General features: G+C 43.2%; 1 protein-coding gene across 1 annotated transcript; it reads right to left on the bottom strand.

The window, feature by feature from the left end:
* Window positions 1–1,032: 1,032 nt before the first annotated feature.
* Window positions 1,033–20,772, bottom strand: ZC3HC1 (zinc finger C3HC-type containing 1). The gene is made up of 10 exons (XM_058724289.1): window positions 20,585–20,772; window positions 18,964–19,075; window positions 14,470–14,620; window positions 13,847–13,930; window positions 8,314–8,441; window positions 6,780–6,934; window positions 5,485–5,728; window positions 4,458–4,670; window positions 3,591–3,797; window positions 1,033–1,461 (listed from the first exon to the last, which is right to left on the bottom strand). The coding sequence occupies exons 1-10, from the start codon at window positions 20,728–20,730 to the stop codon at window positions 1,393–1,395; spliced, it is 1,509 nt and encodes a 502-aa protein (XP_058580272.1). The 5' UTR covers window positions 20,731–20,772; the 3' UTR covers window positions 1,033–1,392.
* Window positions 20,773–23,604: the final 2,832 nt, after the last annotated feature.

Genomic DNA, 23,604 nt, shown 5'->3' with positions numbered 1-23,604 from the left:
TGAAAAATGACAAATTAGAAAATCTGACATGCATTAAAAAAAGGGACTCTCCTTCAAACTAAAGAGATTTACGTAACCCATGATCTTGAATTGGATCCTGGTTTAGACAAATCAAATGTAAAAACATTCGGAATACCCAGGAATTTTGCATACGGACGGGGTATTAGATGATTGTTAAGAGATCGTTAATTTTCGTTGGGTAAAGAAAATAGAAAAAATGTATTTAGAGATGGAAACCGAAGTTTTAGCAGGGGCAGAATACTATGATGTCTTATTTTCTTTAAGATACTGGAGTATAAAAGTGAGTCCTAATTGGTTAAGCGTCTGACTTCGGCTCAGGTCATGATCTCATGGTTCGTGGGTTCAAGCCCCACGTCGGGCTCTGTGCTCACAGCTCAGAGCCTGGAGCCTGCTTCGGATTCTGTGTCTCCTCCTCATTCCGCCCCTCCCCTGCTCACTCTCTGTCTCTCAAAAATAAACGCTAAAAAATTTTTTTTTAAAAAGTGAGTCATAAAACAAACTACAGTTGCTCAAAGAAAATATGACATTTCAGAGAAATGTCTCTTTATCGGTGTCCCTTTATCAGCTTTCACGGTCCCTTTATCAGAGGGCAGTCTTATTTAGACGGGGCAGGTCAGGGTCAATCTTCTCCACCACAGAGACTGATGCTCACCAGCAGCAGTGAAGGAGCCTGGGGGAGTCCCCCTCGGGGGAGCCACGTACCGGAAGGCATGTGGAGGGTGTCTCTCCCGGAGGACCTTCCTCCCTCACCTAGCCTATTGTTGTCAAAGCGAACAGAGAACACGAACAGCCTACCATTCACTGTAACACATCAGGAGACCTCCTGGTGACATAACGAACACTCTCTGGTTCAGAAATACCTCTTTGATGAGAATCACAAGCAAATTTCGGGCTTTGCGGCCAACGTGGAAACGAAAATTTTGATGCTGCCTACTGCTCCCCTGACGTGTGCTCAGTGTCTGCCTTGTTTTTAACAGCCCAGAGGCAAGGAGGAACACAACTCGCCGGCAGTAAGAATCCTAGCAAGTATTTTATTAACACATTCTGTCACATTCCTGGGACACGAGAGTCTTCACAACACCAGCCCGTACTGACAGACACCAGAAGAGCTCACGTGCTCGGTCCTCCACCTAGTTTAACCTCCCCGCACTCCCTTAACAGAGCCAGGCTTGGCATACTTCACCTGTCCAATCCCGGCACGGAAACAGGCTTCCCCTCAGGCAGACGCAGACAGTGACGCTGCCTTTTGCAAAGACGGGGGATCCTTGTGGTGAAACCGGGATGGAGAAATCAGCCGACCAAAAGGGAACTCAGACTCTTATTTCTCCAAGTCACTCGTTCCGCTTCTCTCCAGGAAGGGCTGGAATATCTTCAGGATGAGCATAAGGATTCCCACTGCCGGAATATTCGGAATACCTTCCTTGATTTCTCAGAGAGACTCTATAGGTAGAAAAGCCCATTGTTAGAGATTAAATTCTTTTATAGAGGTGAAAGACGGGTAACGGCGTTAAGGCTTCGTCTATAAATTCCTCCCACAGGGATCTAGGTACATCTAGAATTGAATAAAACCCAGTTTATATTTCGTATTACTTTACATTGTATACATAACACACACCTAAAACCAGACTAAAAAGCTGCGTTCTGTCACAAGACTGCTAACACACTCTGGGCCTCTAACACATGGCTCATGTCCTCCCTCCAGGTATCTGCATCTGTCCTCATCTTTGTGAGGCTGACACTCCTGACCCACCATTAGTGCAGTGCACATATCACACGGGTTTCCGAATTGGCCCTGGTTCGTTATTTCTTGTGAACAAAGATTCACATTCATGTGATGCTTCGGTGGGGTTAACAGTATAATTCAAGGCCAAGGAGTAAAATAAATGACTCTTTGGAGCTTAAACTATGACCCTGGCCTTCTCAGCTTCATTTTTAGCCAGCAGAGCTAATAATAGGAAGACTCTAACTGCCACTTGGTCATGCCTATGAAGTGATCTGAGATTCTGAGAACTGGTGTTACAGGGAGACAAAACAATTCACTAAAAGATAAAAGTTCTCAGAGAATCAGAACACGCTGATCTCTCAGCCTTTGAGAGGCACAATAAAGAGCACAGGGTCTCAATGAGAACATAAATAATAATCTAGCAGATAATCCATAAAGTTATCTCCAGCTTCTGACATCAGATGACATTTTCACTGTTTTCTCATCCTCTTTGTGGATGAATGTTTCAATAAAATAAAAGTCCCGGGGTGGGAGGTGAGGGTGGGGGCAGTTTGAGCTCTTCCTAATGATCGAGGGGAATTTAGTTAATGCGGTGACGACGTTAAAAGGAACTTAAGTTGAAAAACAACATAAGCTTTTTTCTAACATGAGGATCCTTTGTGTAGCCTCATTAAGCTCTGAACTTCCCAGTCACAGCAGCTGTGGGAAGGTTAAAAGACAAACCACCAAAAAGGATCTTAAAAGTCCTGGAAACCAGGGTCAATTCTGAGGCCAACTTTTCCCACTACAAAAACAAAAAACCCCGTAAAAACCCTGTGGGATTTCTTGTTAGTAAGATAGTGACAGAGGGGAGTCAATAAAAACTTCCAGTACACTATTTCATGAAGATGTAGGCAGAAGAATTTACGTGCAGACATTTGTCTTCAGATAGCTTTATGTATTTCCAGAAGTTTTAAATTAGAAAAACGGAGATCTTCTACCTGCGGGAAAACCTGGAAAGCCTTCATTTGTGTATTTTAAGGGTACAGATGTACATTCTCGGGCTCGCTGTCGTTGCCCCCAGTAGAATCCCATGATCCTACTGAACCACGAACCTGGGACCACTTCTTTTAAACGTGTACCGGCAAGTATTATTTCACTTTGTCCTTGGAGGTTACGGAAATCAGAAATTATTCGATTTACACCGTGCTAAGAGGCAAATTTGCCAATGAGCCAGCAAAGGAAAGCGAACCCGGTTTCCGTGATTCCTTAATGCTTACCCTCCCATCACTTCCATCCTTTGCACACAGTAAACACGTGACCCGTCTTCGCAGCTGTCATGACGGATTTGCATTTGCCCACATGTGCGGTAGCAGCGATCACTACTGCCGTGGCTTTGCTGAGGCTCAGTGCCCAAGTCTGGGGCTGTGGAACAGAGCCAAGTAACGTGCCCACCGTGAGGAATGAAATCGCAATCGTGGGGTCAGGGGACGGTACTCAGACGGCTAAGCTAACTGGCCAGGCTCCAAATGCAAGTGACGGCAACTGATAGAAAAAGCAGCTGTTGTGCAACATGAGGCCGGAACAGCCGCCTCATCATCTAGTTCTGGTTCCGTATTCCTTTTCTACTTTGAATCACTTTAGTTGAGAAGACAAAGAAATTTACCAGAATTTGATGGAACGCCAAATGCTAAACTGCAGGAAGACTGAATCAGTTCCACGCCTGTTCTCCAGGACGAACCCGGACTCAGTCTAACCTGACTTAGGAGAGCTGAGGGCGGGCAGGGTGCTAATTATAGGACCAGCCCCTGTTCCTCATCCCATAAACAGCGAGTGCTGCACACACAGAGGCAACGGCTTGTCTCACCATGGAGTCTGTGTCAGCTGGCTGGCTGGACTGCTTGTGGGCCAAGAGGATGTTCAGCACGGCCTTCCAGCCTGGCTCTGCCGCGGCACTGGCATCTGTCTCGGTTCTGCCATCCTCCCTGGTATCCTGGCCAAATGCGACATTCACCCAAGGGCACCAGTCTCTGTGCTGAGAGGTGGGATCAAAGAAGCTTCGGGAAGATGTGTCCTGAGAGGAGGAAAAGAAACAGTGCTGATGAAGGGCAGAGGCCATGTGAATCCAGAGAGGCACTGCTGTGACTCGTCCAGTTCAGAATCTCACAACTGCCCACATTTCCAATTTGATGTCTCCTTTAAACACTGCCTATGCCGGGGCACCCGGGTGGCTCGGCTGGTTGAGCATCTGACTTTGGCTCAGGTCGTGATCTCACGGTTCATGAGTTCAAGCCCCGCATCAGGCTTGCTGCTGTCAGTGCAGAGCCTGCTTGGGATCCTGTCTCCCTCACTCTCTGTCCCTCCCCAGCTCATGCTCTCCCTCAAAATAAATACACTTTAAAAAAAAAATTTGAACACTGCCTATGTAGTGCCCACTCTCTTTCCAAATTCTTTCATTCCCTTTGTGTTAAATCAACAGCACCTGATCGGGTATGTCCTCCCATCCCCCTGCCCATCCTCATGTGCTTGAAATAGTTACTACCTCTGCAGAACCATTCCAAAGAACTGAAATGCCAAACCTCTTCAAGTTTTTTCCTTTTGGTCACCCAACTATCCCATCTTGAAACTTACTGTCTTCTCACAGCCACAGGACCACACCTGCTTCTCTGTACTACGCGGTGAGGGTCTCGCGTGCTGTCTGCGCTCCACGACCTCTACACGCAGGTGGACTCACCGAGCTGCTAGAAGAGCAGAGGCGAGCCCGTTTGGCTCTCCGGAGAGGGCTCGATGGCACTTCCAGGCCAGTGCCGTCTCCTGTTCCCATGCTTCGGGTCACAGGACGAGTTCTCGTGGTGGGGCTAGCAGCCTCTGGCTCAGGACGGTCAACGGGACTAGAAGAGTCCCAGCTCCGAGTTCGGGAGACGACAGGGCCTGGGCTCCTTTCGGCCTGAAGGAAAGGAGGGGGAAGAGAAGTACACCGACCATGGAAATGACTATGGTCAGAAGACGTATTTCTAGAAGCAGGTGAAAACAAATACTTCACAGTTTAAACTGTGAGAATTTACTTTCTGAACTGTCGACATATCTAAACTCTTCAAAAAATAATCGATTTTTATGCAAAATCACGAATTTAGCTTCTGCGTTGCAACTGGTGAATAAAAACACGCGGTATTTTGATCACTGTGGTCAGAACGAAAGCTTCCCCACCTAAGTTAATCTCCAACTTTTCCACCACAACACTTTTGGCAAGAATGCTTTTTTTTTTTTTAATGTTCATTTATTTATTTTGAGAAAGTGTGAGAGAGAAAGCATGCATGAGCAGGGGGAGAGGCAGAGAAAGAGGAGGAGAGAATCCCAAGCAGGTTCCTCGCTGTCAGAACAGAGCCTGACGTGGGGCTTGGTCTCAAGAACCACTGAGAACATGACCTGAGCCAAAAGCAAGAGTCAGAAGCTTAACCAACTGAGACATCCAGGCACCCCAAGAACGCTTGCTTACTTGCTTTATTATTTTAAATGTTTATTTATTTTTGAGGGACAGAGCACGAGCAGGGGAGGGGCAGAGAGAGAGGGAGACACAGAATCGGAAGCAGGCTCCAGGCTCTGAGCTGTCAGCACAGAGCCCGACGCGGGGCTCGAACTCATGAATCCTGAGATCATGACCTGAGCCGAAGTCAGACGCTCAAGTTGGACCGAGCCACCGAGGCGCCCCCAAGAATGCCGCTTTTAAAAAGGCCACCCCAACAAGCCAAGTAAGTCTATACCTGCTCGGAGCCAGGGGAAAATGTGGCATCCTGACTCCGAGTCATCATCCTCCGAGGAGATTCAGGCACCAGAGGGAAGCGCTCTGCCCGCCCCTCAGGGCCTTGGATGGGGGAGCTGGTCAGGCCAAACGATGCGTCCAGTTCAGTCATGGAAGACTCCATCTGCTGGAAGCCCCAGAGCCCCACCTTCCTCGTACACTGTGAACAGCTTATCAAGGAGAGCTGCATGGGTTCCAGAGAAGAACTAGGTAGGAACAGAAAAGAGAGTTTTCTCAAAAGGTAACACTTCCAAGGGACTAAGTGTAATCATTTGTGAGAATGCTTTATCTCATCAAAGATCTCATCGTAAGTCTCTGGAACAGTCCAGTGGATTGGGAATCATGGCATCTCGAGGCCCCTGTCCTCTGATCTCGGGACCCCAACTCCAGTGTCGTTCACAAAGTTCCTACAGAAAGATCTAATGGTCTTGGTGTCATCTCGAAGGCAAGACTACATTAAAGGTTATTTTATAAATTTCTTCTGTTCCTTTTAAATGAAAATATCCCCGGGGCACCTGGCTGGTTCAGTCGGAAGAGCATGCAATTTTTGATCTCGGGGTCTTGAGTTCAAGCCCCACAATGGGTGTAGAGATAACTTAAATAAACTTTAAAATAAACAAACAAACAAACCTTAAATTAAATAAAAAACATCCCTTGATCTATCAAAGAATGCATAGTTAAGGTAAATCAAGATTGGTTCAAACAGTTTTTTGTTTTTTTTAATATTTCAAGTTATCTGTATACCTAACAGGGCTGGAACTCATAATCCTGAGATCAAGAGTTGAATGTTCTACCGACTGAGCCAGCCAGGTGTCCCAGTTCCAACAGTTTTCTATCTCAGAGGGAGTCTATGCTAAATTGAGCAGCTGGAATACAAATACCAACATGGAGGCTCAGAGGACTCTGGCTGACGTTTCCTTTGGTAGTTTTTATGAACTCAACTGACTTTTCTTCCTTTCTATAAACAGAAAGGAGCTTCACTGCTTACAGGAGCACAAATTCCCAGCTGGGAAGCGACAGTAAAAAAAAAAACCAAAAAAACAAAAAACCAAAGTTCAGGTGTGTCCAAGAATTCCCGCGTTCTAATTCTGGAACTGTTACTGATTCTTATCATCCCCTCACCACCCTCTTAGGTTTTCTTTGTCTGCTTTTCTGACAGGAAAACACCACGTGATCTACAAATACTATCAGTGACTGATGTAAACCAGGGTATGACGATGTCAAAGTTCATGTCACCCTGCATATTCACTGACTGACCTGCATGCCCAGCCGCACAGAGAGAGGACACAGGCAGTGACGTGGACTTGGATGTCTGAGCCTAATTTGCTTACAGCTTTTCTCTCATCCGTTCGGTGAGCAAGTTCGTCTTCAAGCAGGTGCAGGAGAAGACTGATCTTGTCTTCTGTCAAGCACTATAAAGGAACCAAGGTTCCTTAAATTAGACGTCCGACCACAAAAATGACATATAATGATGTACTTAGATGGTACAACGCAAAAATCATGAAAGAAGTGCCAAACACGAAGACAATTCTCTTCATTACGCAAGGCTTACTTCTGGGACAGGGCTAAGGTATTACAAACCTTTCTGAATTGCTCCGGATCTACTGACTGAGAAAGGGAGCAGTTTTCCTAGAACTACTAAATCTTTTCTTAGTACTAATTTGTTTTCAATTTACCGATCGCAGGGGCACATGGGTAGCTCAGTCAGTTGGGCGCCCCAGTCTTGATTTTGGCTCAGGTCATGATTTCACGATTCATGGGACGGAGTTCCCTGTTGGGCTCCAAGCTGACGTGAGGAGCCTGCTTGGGATTCCCTCTCTCCTTTCAGCCCCTCCCCCACCTCGCCCTCTCAAAATAAATAAATTAACTTAAAAAAAAATCAATTTACAAGAGTGCCTTGGTGGCTCAGTCCTTTAAGCACCTGACTCTTGATTTCAGCTCAGATCATGATCTGACCGTTGGGGAGATTGGGTTCTGCGCTGACAGTGAGAAGCCTCCTTGGGATTCTCTTTCTCCCCCTCTCTCTGCCCTTCCCCTGCACGTGCACTCTCTCTGCCAAAAAAAGATATTTACCAATTGCGGATTTTCTCTCAAACCTGTACACTCCAAACCAAAATAGGAAAAACAGATTACTATTTATATCTTGACCTGACACTAAATTTACTTCTTGACAAAATGAGAACTTACCAAGGTCTTTATATTTGTATAAAGAACTGACAGGGTGAACAAAAAAGCTGCCTTGGCTAGGGACAAGGGACATTTATAATAGGCACAGAGGGTAACACTTCAGTTAACATCCAAATGGCCTCGCAACTTGAGGAAGCAAAATAATAGCTACTATTTCCTACAGTAAAGCTTGTCTCCAGAGTGTGTGCAGGGTGATGAAACAGGACACTAGATAGGGACACCAAAGATAGGGCAGAGCATTTCTAATTTCTACGCACAGGGCAGAAGGGAGTTTATAACTTCTCCTGGAGTATTTTCTTTGGGAAATGATAAGCAATAAACCATATGAAGTCACATTTCAGTATCTTCTGTTAGATAGTTTAAGTAACAACTCAAGATAAAATTGAATGTATGCCATTTAAAGAATATCTAGAAGTTTCGAGGGAACCATTTACTTAACTGTCAATAGCTGCCCTTCTAGCAGAGACTGAAAAAATTCAGTTGAGGGGCAAACAACTAGCTCTCTTCACAGCAATCTGAATCCCCTGGTCATTTAAGGAAATGCTTCACGTACAATCGCTAGTGACAACTGAAGGCCGCTGCAGGCTCGCTAAGAAAAACTCACCATAGTTTTCAAGTCCTCTGGCCTCAGGGAAGGAAGCTGAAGGTCCAAGTGACAAAGGCTTTGAAAACGATCTAGGAATTCGCTAACAAGAACAGCAGGCTCATCCAACGGCAACATCCCAAATCGATCTGCGGACAAGGTAAACTGGAAGATCATATTGGTGTAAATGGTGAAAAGTCAAAGACGTGCATGGAACGACAGGGGACAGGTACTGATAAAACTGATCAAGTACTTGAAGATATTAAGAATCACTGACTTTTTTTGACAGAGCTGTGATGTTTTTGTGAATATGTTTAAAAAAGTAGATTTCTCGAGAAAGGTTTCTCAGAAGCAGTCAGGTCTAAGTTGAATTTGAGACCAACAACAGTGTGTAAAAGCGAAGGCCCAAAGGATGGGACAGGTGCGGAGTTTCTCAACAGTTTCACGGGACTGGGACCCAGTGCGCCTGTGGGGAAAGTAGTAGGAGACGGGGTTGAAGTGTAGAGAGTAACTAGACCATGATTTTACTAATGTATGTGAAGAGAAATTACCGAAAAGATTTTTTTAAAGGAGGAAGTGATATTATAGATAATATGCAGTAGTTTAGACCAGAGATCCTAAAGGGCCAGCTGGGATGCAAAAAAAAAAAAAAAATAATAAGCTTAGCAGACATTAAAGTGACCTAAGGTAATAATCCCTGCAAGATACTGGTGGCATAAAGATGGAGAGAAGGAGCATCAATGTTATAAAACTCTTAATGATCAATGACACTTCATACTGTAAGAAAAATAGGGCATAGTAATATATAGTGTTAAATTGGGATAATGATATCAACTCCCGATGTTAAATAGAAATCTAGCAGTGATGGTTTCACAAGCCCACAAGTATGTCACAACTTACCAAACTGTATACCTAAATATGCACATTTTATGTCAATTATTCCTCAATAAGGCTGTTTAAAAAATGGGGGGGGGGGTTCTGGGTGGCTCACTCAGTTAAGGGTCCAAATCTTGATTCTGGCTCAGGTCAACGATCTCACAGCTGTGAGATCGAGCTCCATGTGGGGCTCTGTGCTGGGTCAGACTCTGAGCTGGGCACGGAGCCTGCTTAAGATTCTCTCACTCGCCCTCTGCCCCTGCCCCGCTTGCCCACATATATGCGTGTTCCTGCTCTCTCAAAAAAATAAACAGAAACAGAAAAAAGAAAAGAAAGGGCACCCAGGTGGCTCAGTTAAGCGTCCAACTTTGGCTCAGGTCATGATCTCAGTTTGTGAGTTCGAGCCCCGCATCAGGCTTTGTGCTGACAGTACAGAACCTGCTTTGGATCCTCTGTCTCCCTCTCTCTCTGCTTCTCCCCTGGGTAAACTCTCTCTCTCTCAAAAATAAACATTTAAAAAAAAAACAGGAAGAAAAAAAATCTCTTTTCTAGTTTTATTACTAAGAGGTACAGGGGCACCTGGGTGGCTCAGTTGGTTGAGCGTCTGACTCTCGATTTTGGCTCAGGTCGTGATTTCACGGTTCATGAGTTCAAGCTCCACGTCGGGCTGTGTGCCGACAGTACAGAGCCTGCGTGGGATTTTCTCTCTCCCCCCCCCCCCCCGTCAAAATAAATAATAAAAACTTAAAAAAAAAAGAGAGAGATACAAAAGTAGTTAACAATAGCACTTTTGTCTGCCATTTATTGTATCATTAACAACCAGATTTTGGTCTCTAATATTATTAAATATTATCAAACTATTTAAACCTGTTGCAAGTAACCAAATATGTCAAACATATATGCCATCAATTTAAAAAGATGTATCATTTTACAAGGAATGTCTGATTATAAAAAACTAAGGTCAACAAAAAAGGTATGGACTTTACAAAATCAAGTGAGGTTTAACAATAAAAATAAAACATGTTCTGATGACCAGTGGCTCACGTTTGACAAAACTTAGGAGAAAAAAACAGATCCCAATGTCCTTCTGATCACCTTCCAATTTAGGGTTTGGTCTGATTCCGACAATTCTAAGAAAATACTAGTAAAGATTGATGAAGGCAAAAGAGCAAACAGAAGAAATTAAACCCATCATGTAAATGTTTTAACATGAATTAAAATATGTTTTATAACTAACATATGTGAGCATTTGGTCTACTTCAGTGTTTGATATGTTCAAAATAATCAGTCTAGTAAATTAGTAATTATAATTATTATAATTTGAAATGTTTAAAGGGATTTAGTTTTGTTTGTAAATACTGGTAAATGTTAGAAAAAATTACCTACAAAACTGTATTTATTAGATATGCTTAATAAATAAAAGCACTAAAAGTACAGACAGTTGTCGGTGTTCCTTTCTTCACACTAAAGTCTCCTGAATGTGAAAGAACCAAACCAAGGGATGATGTAACTGAAAGGTCACATTTCAGATTTGGGAGGTAGGACGGATAGGACCAGGTGGTGACAACAGGGAAGAGCATCTAAGGTGACTTCCAGGTTTCTGGCTAGGACAACTGGTGGGGGGGTGGGGGGGGGGGTGTCAGTACCATTTACCAAGATGGAGAACATAGAAGATGAGAAGCAAGTTCTAGGTATAAAATGAAGCATTCAGTTTTGTATATGTTGAATTCCAGGTCTGTGCAGCAGATATTACATGGAAATGTTTAGAAGGCAGCTGGAAATGAGTCAAGCTCAAAAGAGAGGTCTGGATAGGAGTTAGAGGTATGCAAGTAGGTGGCAGCTGAAGTTATGAATAGGACCAAGAAAGCTGAGTGTGTAGTACCAAGAGGCAGGAACCACCAGCAGGGTCCTGGGCGGATCCTAGAAACCTGGACAGGGCACACGGAGAGACGACTCACATCCTCAAGGAGCGAATGTGGTTGTACTATCCAGAGAAATAGCTGGGCCAACAGCAGAAACTTCCGTTACCATGACCTTCCCTTTACAATGTTATTTCTTGGGTCACCTGAGTGGTCAGTTGGTTAAGCGACCGACTGCGGCTCAGGTCATGATCTCGCAGTTTGTGAGTTCGAGCCCCGCATCGGGCTCTGTGCTGACAGCTCAGAGCCTGGAGCCTACTTCGGATTCTGTGTCTCCCCCTCTCTCTATCCCTCCCCTGCTCATGCTCTGTGTCTCTCCATCTCTCAGTAACAAATAAATGTTAAAAAAAAATTTTTTTTTAAATGTTATTTCTTGGGGTGCCTGGGTGGCTCAGCTGGTTGAGCGTCCGACTTCGGCTCAGGTCACGATCTCCCGGTTCATGGGTTCAAACCCCACGTCGGGCTCTGTGCTGGCAGCTCAGAGTCTGAAGCCTGCTTCGTATTCTGTGTCTCCTTCTCTCTCTGCCCCTCCCCTGCTCATGCTCTGTCTGTCTTTGTCTCTCAACAATAAATAAATGTTTTTTTAAAAAAAGAAACCTGTTATTTCTCGGGGCACCTGGGTGGCTCAGTCGGTTAAGCATCTTACTCTTCCTTTCGGCTCAGGTCACAGTCTCACAGTCTGTGGGTTCAAGCCCTGCATCAGGAGCGGAGCCTGCTTGGGAATCTCCCTGCCCCTCCCCTGCTCACTCGCTCTCTCAAAATAAATAAAAACCTAAAAAATTTTTAAAAAATCATTTCCTAATAGTCCCTTTCTATCACCTGTTCATCTATCAGTAGATGGCACTCTATGAACATTTTCAATCTATTTTTTTTTTCCTTCTTAATGGTTATTCATGGAATATTCCCAGGTGTCAGTGACCCTGGAATTAGCCTGAGTTGTCCTACTGAAGTAATAAAAAGTATACCTACTTTTTGGCACTGATGTCTGGTCAAGCATTGAGTTTTGCACCTGGTCTTGGTGAGCCCTCCAGAAGGCTCTGCTGTAGAAGTTACTCACTCAGCAGGAATATGCCCATGTGACCAGTAAAATATTTAAAACTCCCACTTGTGACTACATTTTGGGCTCCCTCATTCTGAAGCATTTTGTGGATACAACACTTAAGAGTCTTTAAGATTCCAAGATACTATTGGGGCACCTGGCTGGCTCAGCTGGTAGAATACATGGCTCTTGATCACAGGGTCATGAGTTCAAGCCCCACATTGGGCATGGAACCTACTTTAAAAAAAAAAAAAAAAAAAAAAAGTATAGATACAATTAAAAAGAAAAAGAACTAAAAGAACTTTAAAAGATATGAAAATATTGGGATGCCTGGGTGGCTGAGTAGGTTGAGCATCTGACTTCGGCTCAGATCATGATCCCCGGTTTGTGAGTTTGAGCCCTGTGTCAGGCTCTGAGCTAAGAGCTCGGAGTCTAGAGCCTAGTTCGGATTCTGTGCCTCCCTCTCTTTCTTTGTCCCCCCCACCTTGCTTGTGCTCTGCCTCTGTCTCAAAAATAAATAAACGTTAAAAAAAATTGAATTAAAAAAATATGAAAATATTAGCAACTGCATCACTTTAATATTTTTCACAAAACAACTTCTAAATCAAGATCCTAAGACCAGTAACAAAGGAGCTATCATATATTTTATAAGGCAGGGCATTCTAGAGTATGAGGCTTCATAAAATTCCTGTCTCTTTGCCTAAGTATAAATTTTGGAACCATAAAGTAAACATATCCTGCTGTTAGTCTCCCAGAATACATAGTCAGATTCACTCTAAAGTAGCTTAGTTTTTTAAAAAAGTAATGATTAAAGTCAATAACTCAAGTGAAGACAATCACAAATTCACCGGATTCAAGAGAGGGCGCCTTGCCAAGGCCCTTAGAGAGGCGGTCTTTGGCTTCAATGCTGTTGTTTATATTGTGTCACTTCACTGGGACAAATTATACATTTGTAATCACTCTCATTTGGCTTCCCGTGAGTTGGTTTTAGGAACCGAACCCCAACTCCATTTAACTGCCACGGTTAGCGCACCAAAGGAAGCCTGGGGAGAACATGGGACTGCTTGCTATGGGGGGCAAAGCAGAGAGTCTGAAAGCAGATAAAACCACAGTTTTGCCTCCTCACCAGTTGGTTTTAAGATTTCTGATTCTGGGTGCCGGGGTGGCCCAGTTAGTTGAGTGACTGACTCTTGACTTCAGCTTGGGTCATGATCCCAGGTTCGTGGGATTGAGTCCCGTGTCAGGCTCTACATTGAGCCTCTTTTTTTTTTTTTCAATTCTCTCTCTCTCTCTCTCTCTCTCTCTCCCTCTCCCTCTCCCTCTCTCCCTCCCTCCCTCCACCCCTCTCCCTTACTTGCATGTGTGCGCTCTCAAATTAGAAAATAAAATAATAAAACAAACAAAAATAAAAACGTTAGGAAAAAAAGATCTCTGATTCTGTTTCCTCACTTAAAAAACTGTGTTGGTAATCTACCTCCCAGGGCCCCTGTGAGAATTAAATGGGATAATGTATGCATGGCTAAGCTGTTGTCATGTCAAATGCCCTTAATAAAGTTAAGTAATAACCTAACAAGTAAATGAATGTAAATTCTTCTTTAAAAGCCCAAATAGAAAGGAAAAAATGAAACTCCAAAGACTAGATTTTCACAAAGAAACAGGCAATATTAGAAATGCAACAACCAAGAAGGGATGGTCAATGGGAAATCTTGGAAATAAGTACCTGGGGAGGGGCTGTCTGGCCAGAAACAGAACTTCTCATGGGCGGTGCACAAGGCTTTCTTCAGCTCAGCACATCGGTCCTTATCTGAAACCCATACAGGCAGCAGTGCCTTAGAAAACACTATATGGATTCAAAATCTAATGACTAAGAACCTTTAAGAGTGTGGATAGAATTAAAAATAAAAATGACTAAGATAATTTTAGAAGATATGAAAATACTAGCAACTGCACCATCTTAATAATTTTCAGAAAACAAGTTCTAAATCAAGATCCTAAGGTCAGTAACAGTATTATGTATCTTATAAGGCAGGACGTTCTAAAGCACGAGGCTTCATAGAAGTGCCTTGTCTCTTTGCCTAAGTATAAATTTTGAAACCATGAAGTAAATATACTCTGCTGTTAGTTTCCCAGAATACAGAAAGTCAGGTTCACTCTAAAGTAGCTTAGTTTTAAAACACAGTAGTAACTGAAGCTAATGATTAGGACACAGACCATCACAGATTCGCCTTGCTATATGTAACAGTACACCTTCTTTGATCAAACACAAGTGACTGGTCTTCTTAGAAAACCAGTCTAATATATCTTTGAAAATGGAGGAAAACGTAATTTGTACTTTATACTTACATCTGTCAAAATCAAAAGCTGGTTGTAAACTGGCACAGAGAAAAGCCTGACAGCTGGAACACTTGAGCATATCACATTCAACTGTGACCCAGCCGTACTTTGCACAGACAAGTGGAGACAGCTCAGAGGGCTTACCTGCCCATTTCAGAGAGTATTCATGTTAAGAAAAACAATGCTGCAAGTATATTAAGATGAGTAAGTCAGAAATGAAAACTTTAACTCATTCTTTACATGTATAGGAATAAACACGTTAGATTAAGAGGGAAAGCAAGTAAGGAAAGTTTGGAAAACTAATTTTTACTTTTTTATTTTTTATTATTTTGAGAGAGAGAGAGAGAGAGAGAGAGAGAGAGAGAGAGAATCCCAAACAGGCTCCATGCTCAGTACAGAGGCTGACATGGGGCTCGATTCCAAAACCTGGGATCATGATCTGAGCCGAAATCAACAGTTGGATGCTCAACCGACTGAACCATCCAGGCACCCTGAAAAACTATTTTTAAAGCACAGGCAGGGCGCCTGGGTGGCTCAGTTGGTTAAGCCTCTGACTTCAGTGCAGGTCATGACCTCATGGCTCATGGATTCATGCCTCACGTCGGGCTCTGAGCTGACAGCTTAGAGCCTGGAGCCTGCTTCAGATTCTGTGTCTCCCTCTCTCTCTCTCTGCCCCTCCCCTGCTTGTGCTTTGTCTCTCAAAAATAAATAAATGTTAAAAAAAATTTTTTTTTAAAGCACAGGCACATACTTCACAGAACAATGGAAGTCATTTGAGTAATAACCAGAGGGAAAAAAATTTTGAACTTTTCCTCTACAAAGCCCTATGTATTCTACATGTTTAAAATGTTGATGCTGGGACGCCTGGGTGGTTCAGTCGGTTAAGCGGCCGACTTCGGTTCAGGCCATGATCTCGCGGTCCGTGAGTTCGAGCCCCGCGTCGGGCTCTGTGCTGACAGCTCAGAGCCTGGAGCCTGCTTCAGATTCTGTGTCTCCCTCTCTCTGACCCTCCCCTGTTCATGCTCTGTCTCTCCCTGTCTCAAAAATAAATAAACGTTAAAAAAAAAAATTAAAAATAAATAAATAAATAAATAAATAAATAAATAAATAAATAAAATGTTGACGTTATTAATGGTTGTGGGGTGGAATACAGAAGCCATTCCCTTTCACTTATTGTGAAATACTAGAGATTTAAAAACACTTGTAAAAGTACAGGGATAGGCCTCAGCAATAAGGATGGTAAAAGTCAAACAAGCAGAAATATTTTCTGCCACTCATCTATGCTCTTTTATTGTGCCATGTTTGCTTTTACATTCTAAAGAATAGTCAGTAAAATTAATAATAATAATATTCCTCATTTCCCCTGCCCAAAATTTGATTATTATGAACTAATGTGTGCACGTAGTCTATGTGTGTTAAACAGGCTGAGAGTACCCAGAGCATCTAGAAGCACGCGCTTGGGAAAATGTCCTGAAACATTTATTGATCTTTAAAACTCAATACTCAACATTTTACCTAAAGAGCTCTATTTTACAGAGCACACACACACACACACACACACACACACACCAACACACACACAACACATGAAAGAAGATGCAGGAAAGTTCTATATTTTTATAAGGGATACAGGAATTTGAAAACATTCTAATATTAGCAAAAGAAGGACTGAAGCCTAGAAAACAGAATTTAGATACAGATGTTAAAGGAGGTGGCATCACCTAAAATAAAAGTAACAGAATTACTTAACTGGCTAAGTGAAAGAAATGATTATCATACCCAAAGCGGTGGTCAATTTATATCCAATGAAAACAAAAAAGAACAAAGGACAAGGTTCCTTTGCAGAAAATGAGGAATTAGTCCAAGATACGGCAGTAGAAGATGATTAAAATACCTTCCTCTTCCTGAGAAATTTAGTCCTAGAGCCATCAGGTGGTGAGCAAGGAGAACAGCCAGGAGGGTGAGGGAGGCAGTTCAGCACAGGGTGTCAGAACCCAAGTTGGGTAAAGAGGGGCTGCACCTTGAGGTGTTGGGAGTCAAGTGGAGTGTAAAGAGAATCTCTACAGGGCCCCCACTCACCAAATCAGGGATAACTGTAATATCAAAACATATAATGATAGTAACAGATTAAAAGCCACTGAAAAAGCAGCCCATGCTGCTACAAATAAATTACATAAAGTTTGATGAGGAATGGGATATTTGCATATTTTCAAAGCACCTCTGCACAAAACACTTTTTTTAATGTTTGTTTATTTTTGAGAGCTAGAGAGAGAGAGAGAGAAAGAGCTAGAGCAGGGTAGCGGCAAAGAGAGAGGGAGACAGAATCTGAATCATGCTCTAGGCTCCCAGCTGTCAGCACAGGGCCCCAACTCGGGGCTTGAACACACGAACTAGGAGATCACGACCCGAGCCTCAGAGGTGCCCCTCCCCCCGCCCCCGCCACACTTTTTAATTACAAAAGAAGAAGTGTTACAATGGAAAAGACGGGCAAAGATGGGCAGACGCTCCCTAATCAAGTGATCAAAGTGATTATCGCCAGGAAAGGGGTAAATCAAATTCATGTGCCACCTGACAGGATACAGTGAGAACACAGCACCATTCTGTGATATTCCTAAGCTACTTGAATCTAACTATAAGGAAACATCAGATGGATGTGAATTGAGGAACTCTCTACAAAACTACTGGCCTGTAATCTTCAAAAGTATCACGATCATGAAATTCAAGGAAAAACAAGAATCTCAACTGGATCCTTTCGCTATAAAGAATATTATTAGGGGGTACTTGGGTAGCTTAATTAGTTGAGCATCCGACTCTTGATTCTGGCTCAGGTCATGATCTCATAGTTCGTGAGTTTGAGCCCCACATTGGGCTCTGTGCTGACAGCAAAGCACAGAGCCTGCTTGGGACTCTCTCTCCCTCTCTCTCTCTCTCTGCCTCTCCCCTGCTCACTTTCTTTCTCTCTCTCAAAATATTTAAACCTAAAAAGAAAAAAAAAAAGAATATTATTACAACAACTGATGAAATGACTGGGGTCTGAGGGTTGGATGGCAGTAATTTATTATGTGAAATTTCCTGATTTTGATGGCTGCATTGCAGTTACGTAGGAAAAAAGTCCTGGTGTGTAGGAAATATCTGGGGGTAATGAGGTATCACTTTGGCAACTTACTTAAAGGTAGTTTAGAAAGGAAGTTCTTTGTAACCTGTGCAACCTTTCTGCAAGTCTATAATCATTTTATATTTTTAAAAAATCACTCTAGTGAATAGAAAAGGGCACAAGTGATGGGATGTCACCTGTGAGATTAGGTTACAAAAAGAGTTTAGCTTCTGTCTTTGCTCTCTTTCACTTGCACACTCCGATGGAAGCCAGCTGCCACGTTTTGTGAACTGTCCCTGTCAACAGGCCCATGCTGCAAGGTGCACAGGGAGGTCTCTACCCGAGAGCCACTATAGAGCTGAAGCCCTCAATCCAGTAGCTTGTGGGTGAGCTTGGAAATGCATCTTTTCCTAGCGGAGCCTGGAGATGACTGCAGCCTGTGAGGAACCCTGAGCCACAGGACCCAAGTAAGCCATGCCCAGATTCCTGACCCACAGAAATTGTGACAAAAAATGTGGTTTTTTTTAATGTTTTTTTCTTTTTGAGAGAGGGTGAGTGAGCGGGAAAGTGGCAGAGAGAGAGGGAGGCAGAGGATCCAAAGCTGGCTCTGTGCTGACAGCAGGGAGCCCAATGGGGGGGGCCTCAAACTCATGAATCATGAGATCATGACCTAACCTGAAGTCGGACGCTTAACCTACTGAGCCACCCAGGCACGCCCCATGTTTGTAGTTTTCAGCCACTAAGTTTTAGTGTAATTTGCTATACAACAGATAACTAATATATAGGGGAAAATCCAGAAAGAGACAGGAAGTGTAGTATACATAGCCTCATGCTATAATCCTGGCTCTGCCATTAGGTAGCAGGCTGACCATAGGCAAGTCACATAACCTACCTGAAACTGTTTCCTCTTCTGTAAATGAGTATAATAATGATACCTATTTTCACAGGTTTAAGGTGAAGACTGAATGTGATAATGTACATGAAAACACACCACATACAAATGTTAGTTACTATTCCTTTTCCTCTCAAGCTCTTAGTGTTTTCTTCTGTAAAAAGAAAAGGTCAGAGGCACCTGGGTGGCTAAGTTGGTTGAGCATTTGACTCTTCATTTCGGCTCAGGTCATAATCTCAAGGTTCGAGAGTTGGAGCCCCATATGGGGCTTGGGGTTCTGCTTGGGGTTCTCTCTCTCTCTCTCTCTCTCTCAAAATAATTAATTAACAAAACAACAAAAAGCAAAGGCCAGATCATCTCAAATATCCCTTTGAGGAATAACATTTTATGATGCTAATCTTCCTATAAAATATCTTACCAAGTTTAATTCTTAAATTTACAACATCAGAATAAGTGCTGTTATTCCTCGTTCCAGGAGCAGAAAGTGCAACTCACATGAACTAATAAAGAAGGATATAGAAAACGTTTCCACCCTGCTAAAGAAGGCTTCTTTGCTTGTAGATTCCAATGGCGGCTGTTCCGCTTGGGGTGACCCATTAACTGACTGGAATGTGGCAGAGGTGTCCTTCCTAAAATAAAGGGGCAGAACTCTCAGAAATCTTTCACAGCATCACTTGCCCTAAACATTTTGCATCTCGCTTCTTGGCACATCACAGCGTCCATCACGCCACGCTGGATTTTAACCTTTCTAAAAATCATTTCAGTAATGTCATTCCTCTGCTTAAAATTATTAATTAGCTTCACAATAATTATTAAATAGAATCCAAATTCGTCAGTCTGGCATTCAAATTTCTTTACTGTTCGTTCACATCTAAGCTTCAAGTAATTTCTACCTCCACGGTGCTCCACTAATCCTATACCGGAGAACTTCTAGCTCACTTACTGTCCTCCAACAGTATTTCACACAACTTTAGTAAACACAAAATGAGACTCAAAGCTTCTATGCATTACAAATTTGAGCCACCTTACAAATTGAACTCCTTTAAACACAGAGAAAAATAATTTTGATAGTTTTCTACCTGAGTCGACCATTGATACCCACTCTCCCAAAACAGAGTTTCAGAATTCAAATCCAAGTAAAGATCTTTGGGCAATTTCATGAAAAAAATTCAGGGAGGAAAAAACCCAACAATACAATTATCTATTTTTAGTGAAAGGCATTTCAACAGCACCTGGAAGGGGTAGAGGGAGGAATCCTTGAGGACAAAAATCATCTTAATAAAAACAGGATGACAGCAGCTATTATAACTCGAAAGATATAAACTCATTCTAGGAATCTTTCTCAGAGAGCCAGCCTCAGGGAGGTGCGGTTCTTGAAAGCCAATTCAGAGGATCCATAAACTTGGATGAGAAAAAAGTGATGTTTATTTTATTAACCTCTAGCTGAAATTCAGCACTTCCTTCAAATACGAATGAAGGTACTAAAAAAACCCTCACAAAACATAGTAGCATCAGCAGTACTTATGAATTTGTCACCAGTGGAAATCGCAGGCATTTTGTCACATTACGGTTGTTCAACATGTTGTGAAATACCACTTATGCCCATGATTACTTCAAAATTATGGTAAATAATAGACTTATTACTAGAGATTACTTAACTTTCCAGTAATGAGGCATGTTACTGCACTTTTTTTCTTTTACTACCTTGATAACCGCATTCTAAAGTAATTGGTCCCCTTTATGTTCCTATGCACTTTATTTCATGCATTTAAAAATATTCTGAGAAGGGATTCATAAGCTTTGCCAGGCTGCCAAAGGTGTCTAAGGCTCAAAAAAGATTAAGAAACCCCACTAACAGATGTCAGATGCATATTCAGTTAGCAGTCGTCTTTTTTTTTCCCTTCCGCCCCCAACCCGTTTTATAGCATTGCCGCCCGTGGTGCTGAAAGCAGTACATCCCGAGACTAAAACCGAGTAAACGTAGTAAACCCGGTCTCTTTCAGATCCCGGGACGTTGCCAACCCTACAGACAAAAGTGCCGACCCAGAGGATTCCCCCCACCCCCTGCCCCGGGCCCGCGTTCCCCAAACCCTCTCCAATCCGCCGGCGCCGGACCCAGGGTGGACTCGTGAACTCACGCTTCGGCGCCTCCTTCTTCTGGAGCAATCCCCTCATCTATCAGCTGCCTGACTTTTTGGGGCGTCCCTTCTGGGGAGCGAATAACCGCACCCCAATTCTTTTCAACCCCCGCGGCAAACGCCTGCCCCTCACTGGGCGCCGCCATCTTGGTCCGTTGCCGACTTGCTTCCCCGCGGGCTTGAAGGCTCAGGAACTTCCGTTCTGCGCGGTTAAGATCCTCCTCTGGAGGCGCGGTCCGGCGCGTTTGCCCACGCAACTCGCAGAATCTGACCGCGGGGTCCACCCCTTCGTGGCCATCTTAGAACGAGGTAAACCCTCATTACAGAACGAGGTAAACCGCCTTGGGAGCTCCTAGTGTTTAAGCCTAGGTTGAGGCTTATGATGTGGGGTGTTTGGAGCGGTGTTTCTGCAAATTCGACAGGGATGGGGGGCCAGTCTTAAATTAATTAACTGATAGGGCCTTCCTGAGTTACGTGTTTTTACAAGGGAAGAAATGGCGACCGTTTCTTGAGAGTAAAGCATTTCGAACTTTTCTTAGAAACCGAGTTACAGTGGGTTTCTAAGAGAGAGAGAGAGAGAGAGAGAGAGAGAGAGAGAGAGAGAGAGAGAGAGTCTGTGGCATTGGCACTGAACACCCTCCCTCCTTTGTCTAACAAGTATTTATTGAGTGTGCCCTACTGACGCCGTCCTAGGCGTTGTCAGTGACGACAGCGAACAAAGGAGACAGGTGTTAGTGAAGTTAGACATTCAACAAATACGTTTTCCTGTAGTTTTGAGATTATGATTAGAAATGCTCCGAAGACGTACTAAGTACTAGGGACCCAATTTAGTCTGTAAATTGTCTCGGGACAATCAGGTGCTGGAGCTAAAATAGATGTGATTGGGGGAAAGAGATCAGATTGGAAGGAGTTTGTCTCATCCGATCAACTGGCAAAAAAGACTTGTGACTGAGCAATAGGCCGAGATGAAAAGTGGGACCACCGTTAGCATAGGGTCGTGGAGGCAGTGTTGCACCACCGAGGGCCCCCTTTAGGAATAAAGAACTAAATCTCATAGCTCCTGGGAGTACCACCAGCAGGAAGCCCTTCCCTCAGCTGTCAGTTCCTGGAGGAGTTACTTGAATGAAAAGAGCCATTTGCCTTCCCCAGGGAATCCTGCAGCCAGGGACTAATCAAGAAGGGGATATAAAAGGCCCAGCATCCTTGTCCCAACTCAGGACAATGCTAAAGGGCCATCCAGCTTTGGAGTTTCCTGTAGGGTCCCCTGGGGCCAACCTTGAGACATCATGGCAGTCCAGCTTCTTCCCTACCTTATCCTGCTTCCTTCCCCTCCTTTCCATGGTGTTGATCCCAAACCCTCTGGCATGCTAATCTCACTCTCAGGGTCAGTTTATCCACTTTATTTATCCCAGGGAAGCAGACAGTTCTGCTGATAGCTCCAGCTGTCAGACTGTCTTTATTGTATGTGTGGGGTGTTGTTTATTTATTTATTTATTTATTTATATTTTAGTAATCTCTATACCCAACATGGGGCTTGAACTCACAACCCCCAGATCAAGAGTCGCATGCTCTTCCGACTGAGCCAGCCAGGCACCCCCGTGTGTGTGTGGTTTTTTTAATGTGAGAATATACAAACATGTATGTAAGTAAGCTTTTTATGCCGTGTTGGACCTCTTGAGAATGAATGAAATATACTATGTTTGTTAAGTACAATTCTTTCATAAAGTACAAAGGTGTGTCCAACAGCAAGATTGACGTTTTCAGTGAAAATTTAATTTCTATAAAACATGACTAAGTTCTTAAGTGGGTATACATTTATCAAACATTTTTTATTTCTTATGGGCTACTTTTTGATATGTAACTTACATAACATAACATGGTTTTTAGTATACTCACAGAGGTGTGCAACCATCACCACCATCTAATTCCAGAACATTTCATCACTCCGTGAAGGATCCTCATACTCATTAGTAGTTATTCCCTATTCCTCCCTTCCCCCAGCCCCAGGTAACCACTAATCTATTTTTTTTTTTTGGTCATTATGGATTTGCTTTCGCTGGGCATTTCATATAAATGGAGTCATACAATATGTATTTCAGAGATTTTATTTTTAAGTGATCTCTACACCCAACGTGGGCCTCAAACCTACAATGCCGAGATCAAGAGTTGCACGCTCCACCGGATGAGTCAGGCAGGTGCCCCAATATGTGGCTTTTCGTATAATGTCTTCAAGGTTCATTCATGCTGCAGTTTTTTTTTAATGACTGGATAATATTCCATTGTACGGATGGATGCCTTATTTTGTTTTTCTGTTACCCGTTGGTGACCGTTTGCGTTGTTTACATTTTTTGACTGTTACGAATAATGCTGTTGTACATGTTTGTGTACCAGTTTTTGTGTGGACATAGGCTTTCTTTCATTTCTCTAGGGTATATATCAAGGAGTAAAACTTGAGTTAGCTGGTAACTCTAACATTTTGGAAACTCTTAAACTTTTCCAAGGTGGCTGTACCATTTGACAATCCCATTAGCAGTGTATGAGCGTTCTAATCTCCGCACATTCCTCTCAACACTTATTGTCTATCTTTTTTATGTTAGCTGACCTAGGTAATGTGACGTGCCATCTTTTGTGCTCTTGATTTGCATTTCCTTAATCATAGTGGTGAGCATCTTTAAAAAAAATTTTTTAATGTTCATTTATTTTAGAGAGAGGGAGAGAGACAGAGCGCAAATCAGGAAGGCGGGGGGGGGGGGTGGTAGCAGAGAGAGAGAGAGAGAGGGAGACACAGAATCCGAAGCAGGCTCCAGGCTTCTAGCTGTCAACACAGAGCCTGACGCGGGGCTCAAACTCACGAACCCTGTGAGATCATGACCTGGGCTGAAGTCGGGACACTTAACCGACTGAGCCACTCGGGTGCCCCAAGTATCTTTTCATGTGGTTATTGACCGTTCTTTTTTTTTTTTTTTTAACGTTTATTTATTTTTGAGACAGAGAGAGACAGAGCATGAACGGGGGAGGGC

The sequence above is a fragment of the Neofelis nebulosa genome, chromosome 4 (genome assembly GCF_028018385.1).
Source record: "Neofelis nebulosa isolate mNeoNeb1 chromosome 4, mNeoNeb1.pri, whole genome shotgun sequence".
Lineage (NCBI taxonomy): Eukaryota > Metazoa > Chordata > Mammalia > Carnivora > Felidae > Neofelis > Neofelis nebulosa.
Note: the sequence above shows the minus strand (reverse complement) of the source record. Positions and strands in the feature narration are given on the sequence as shown.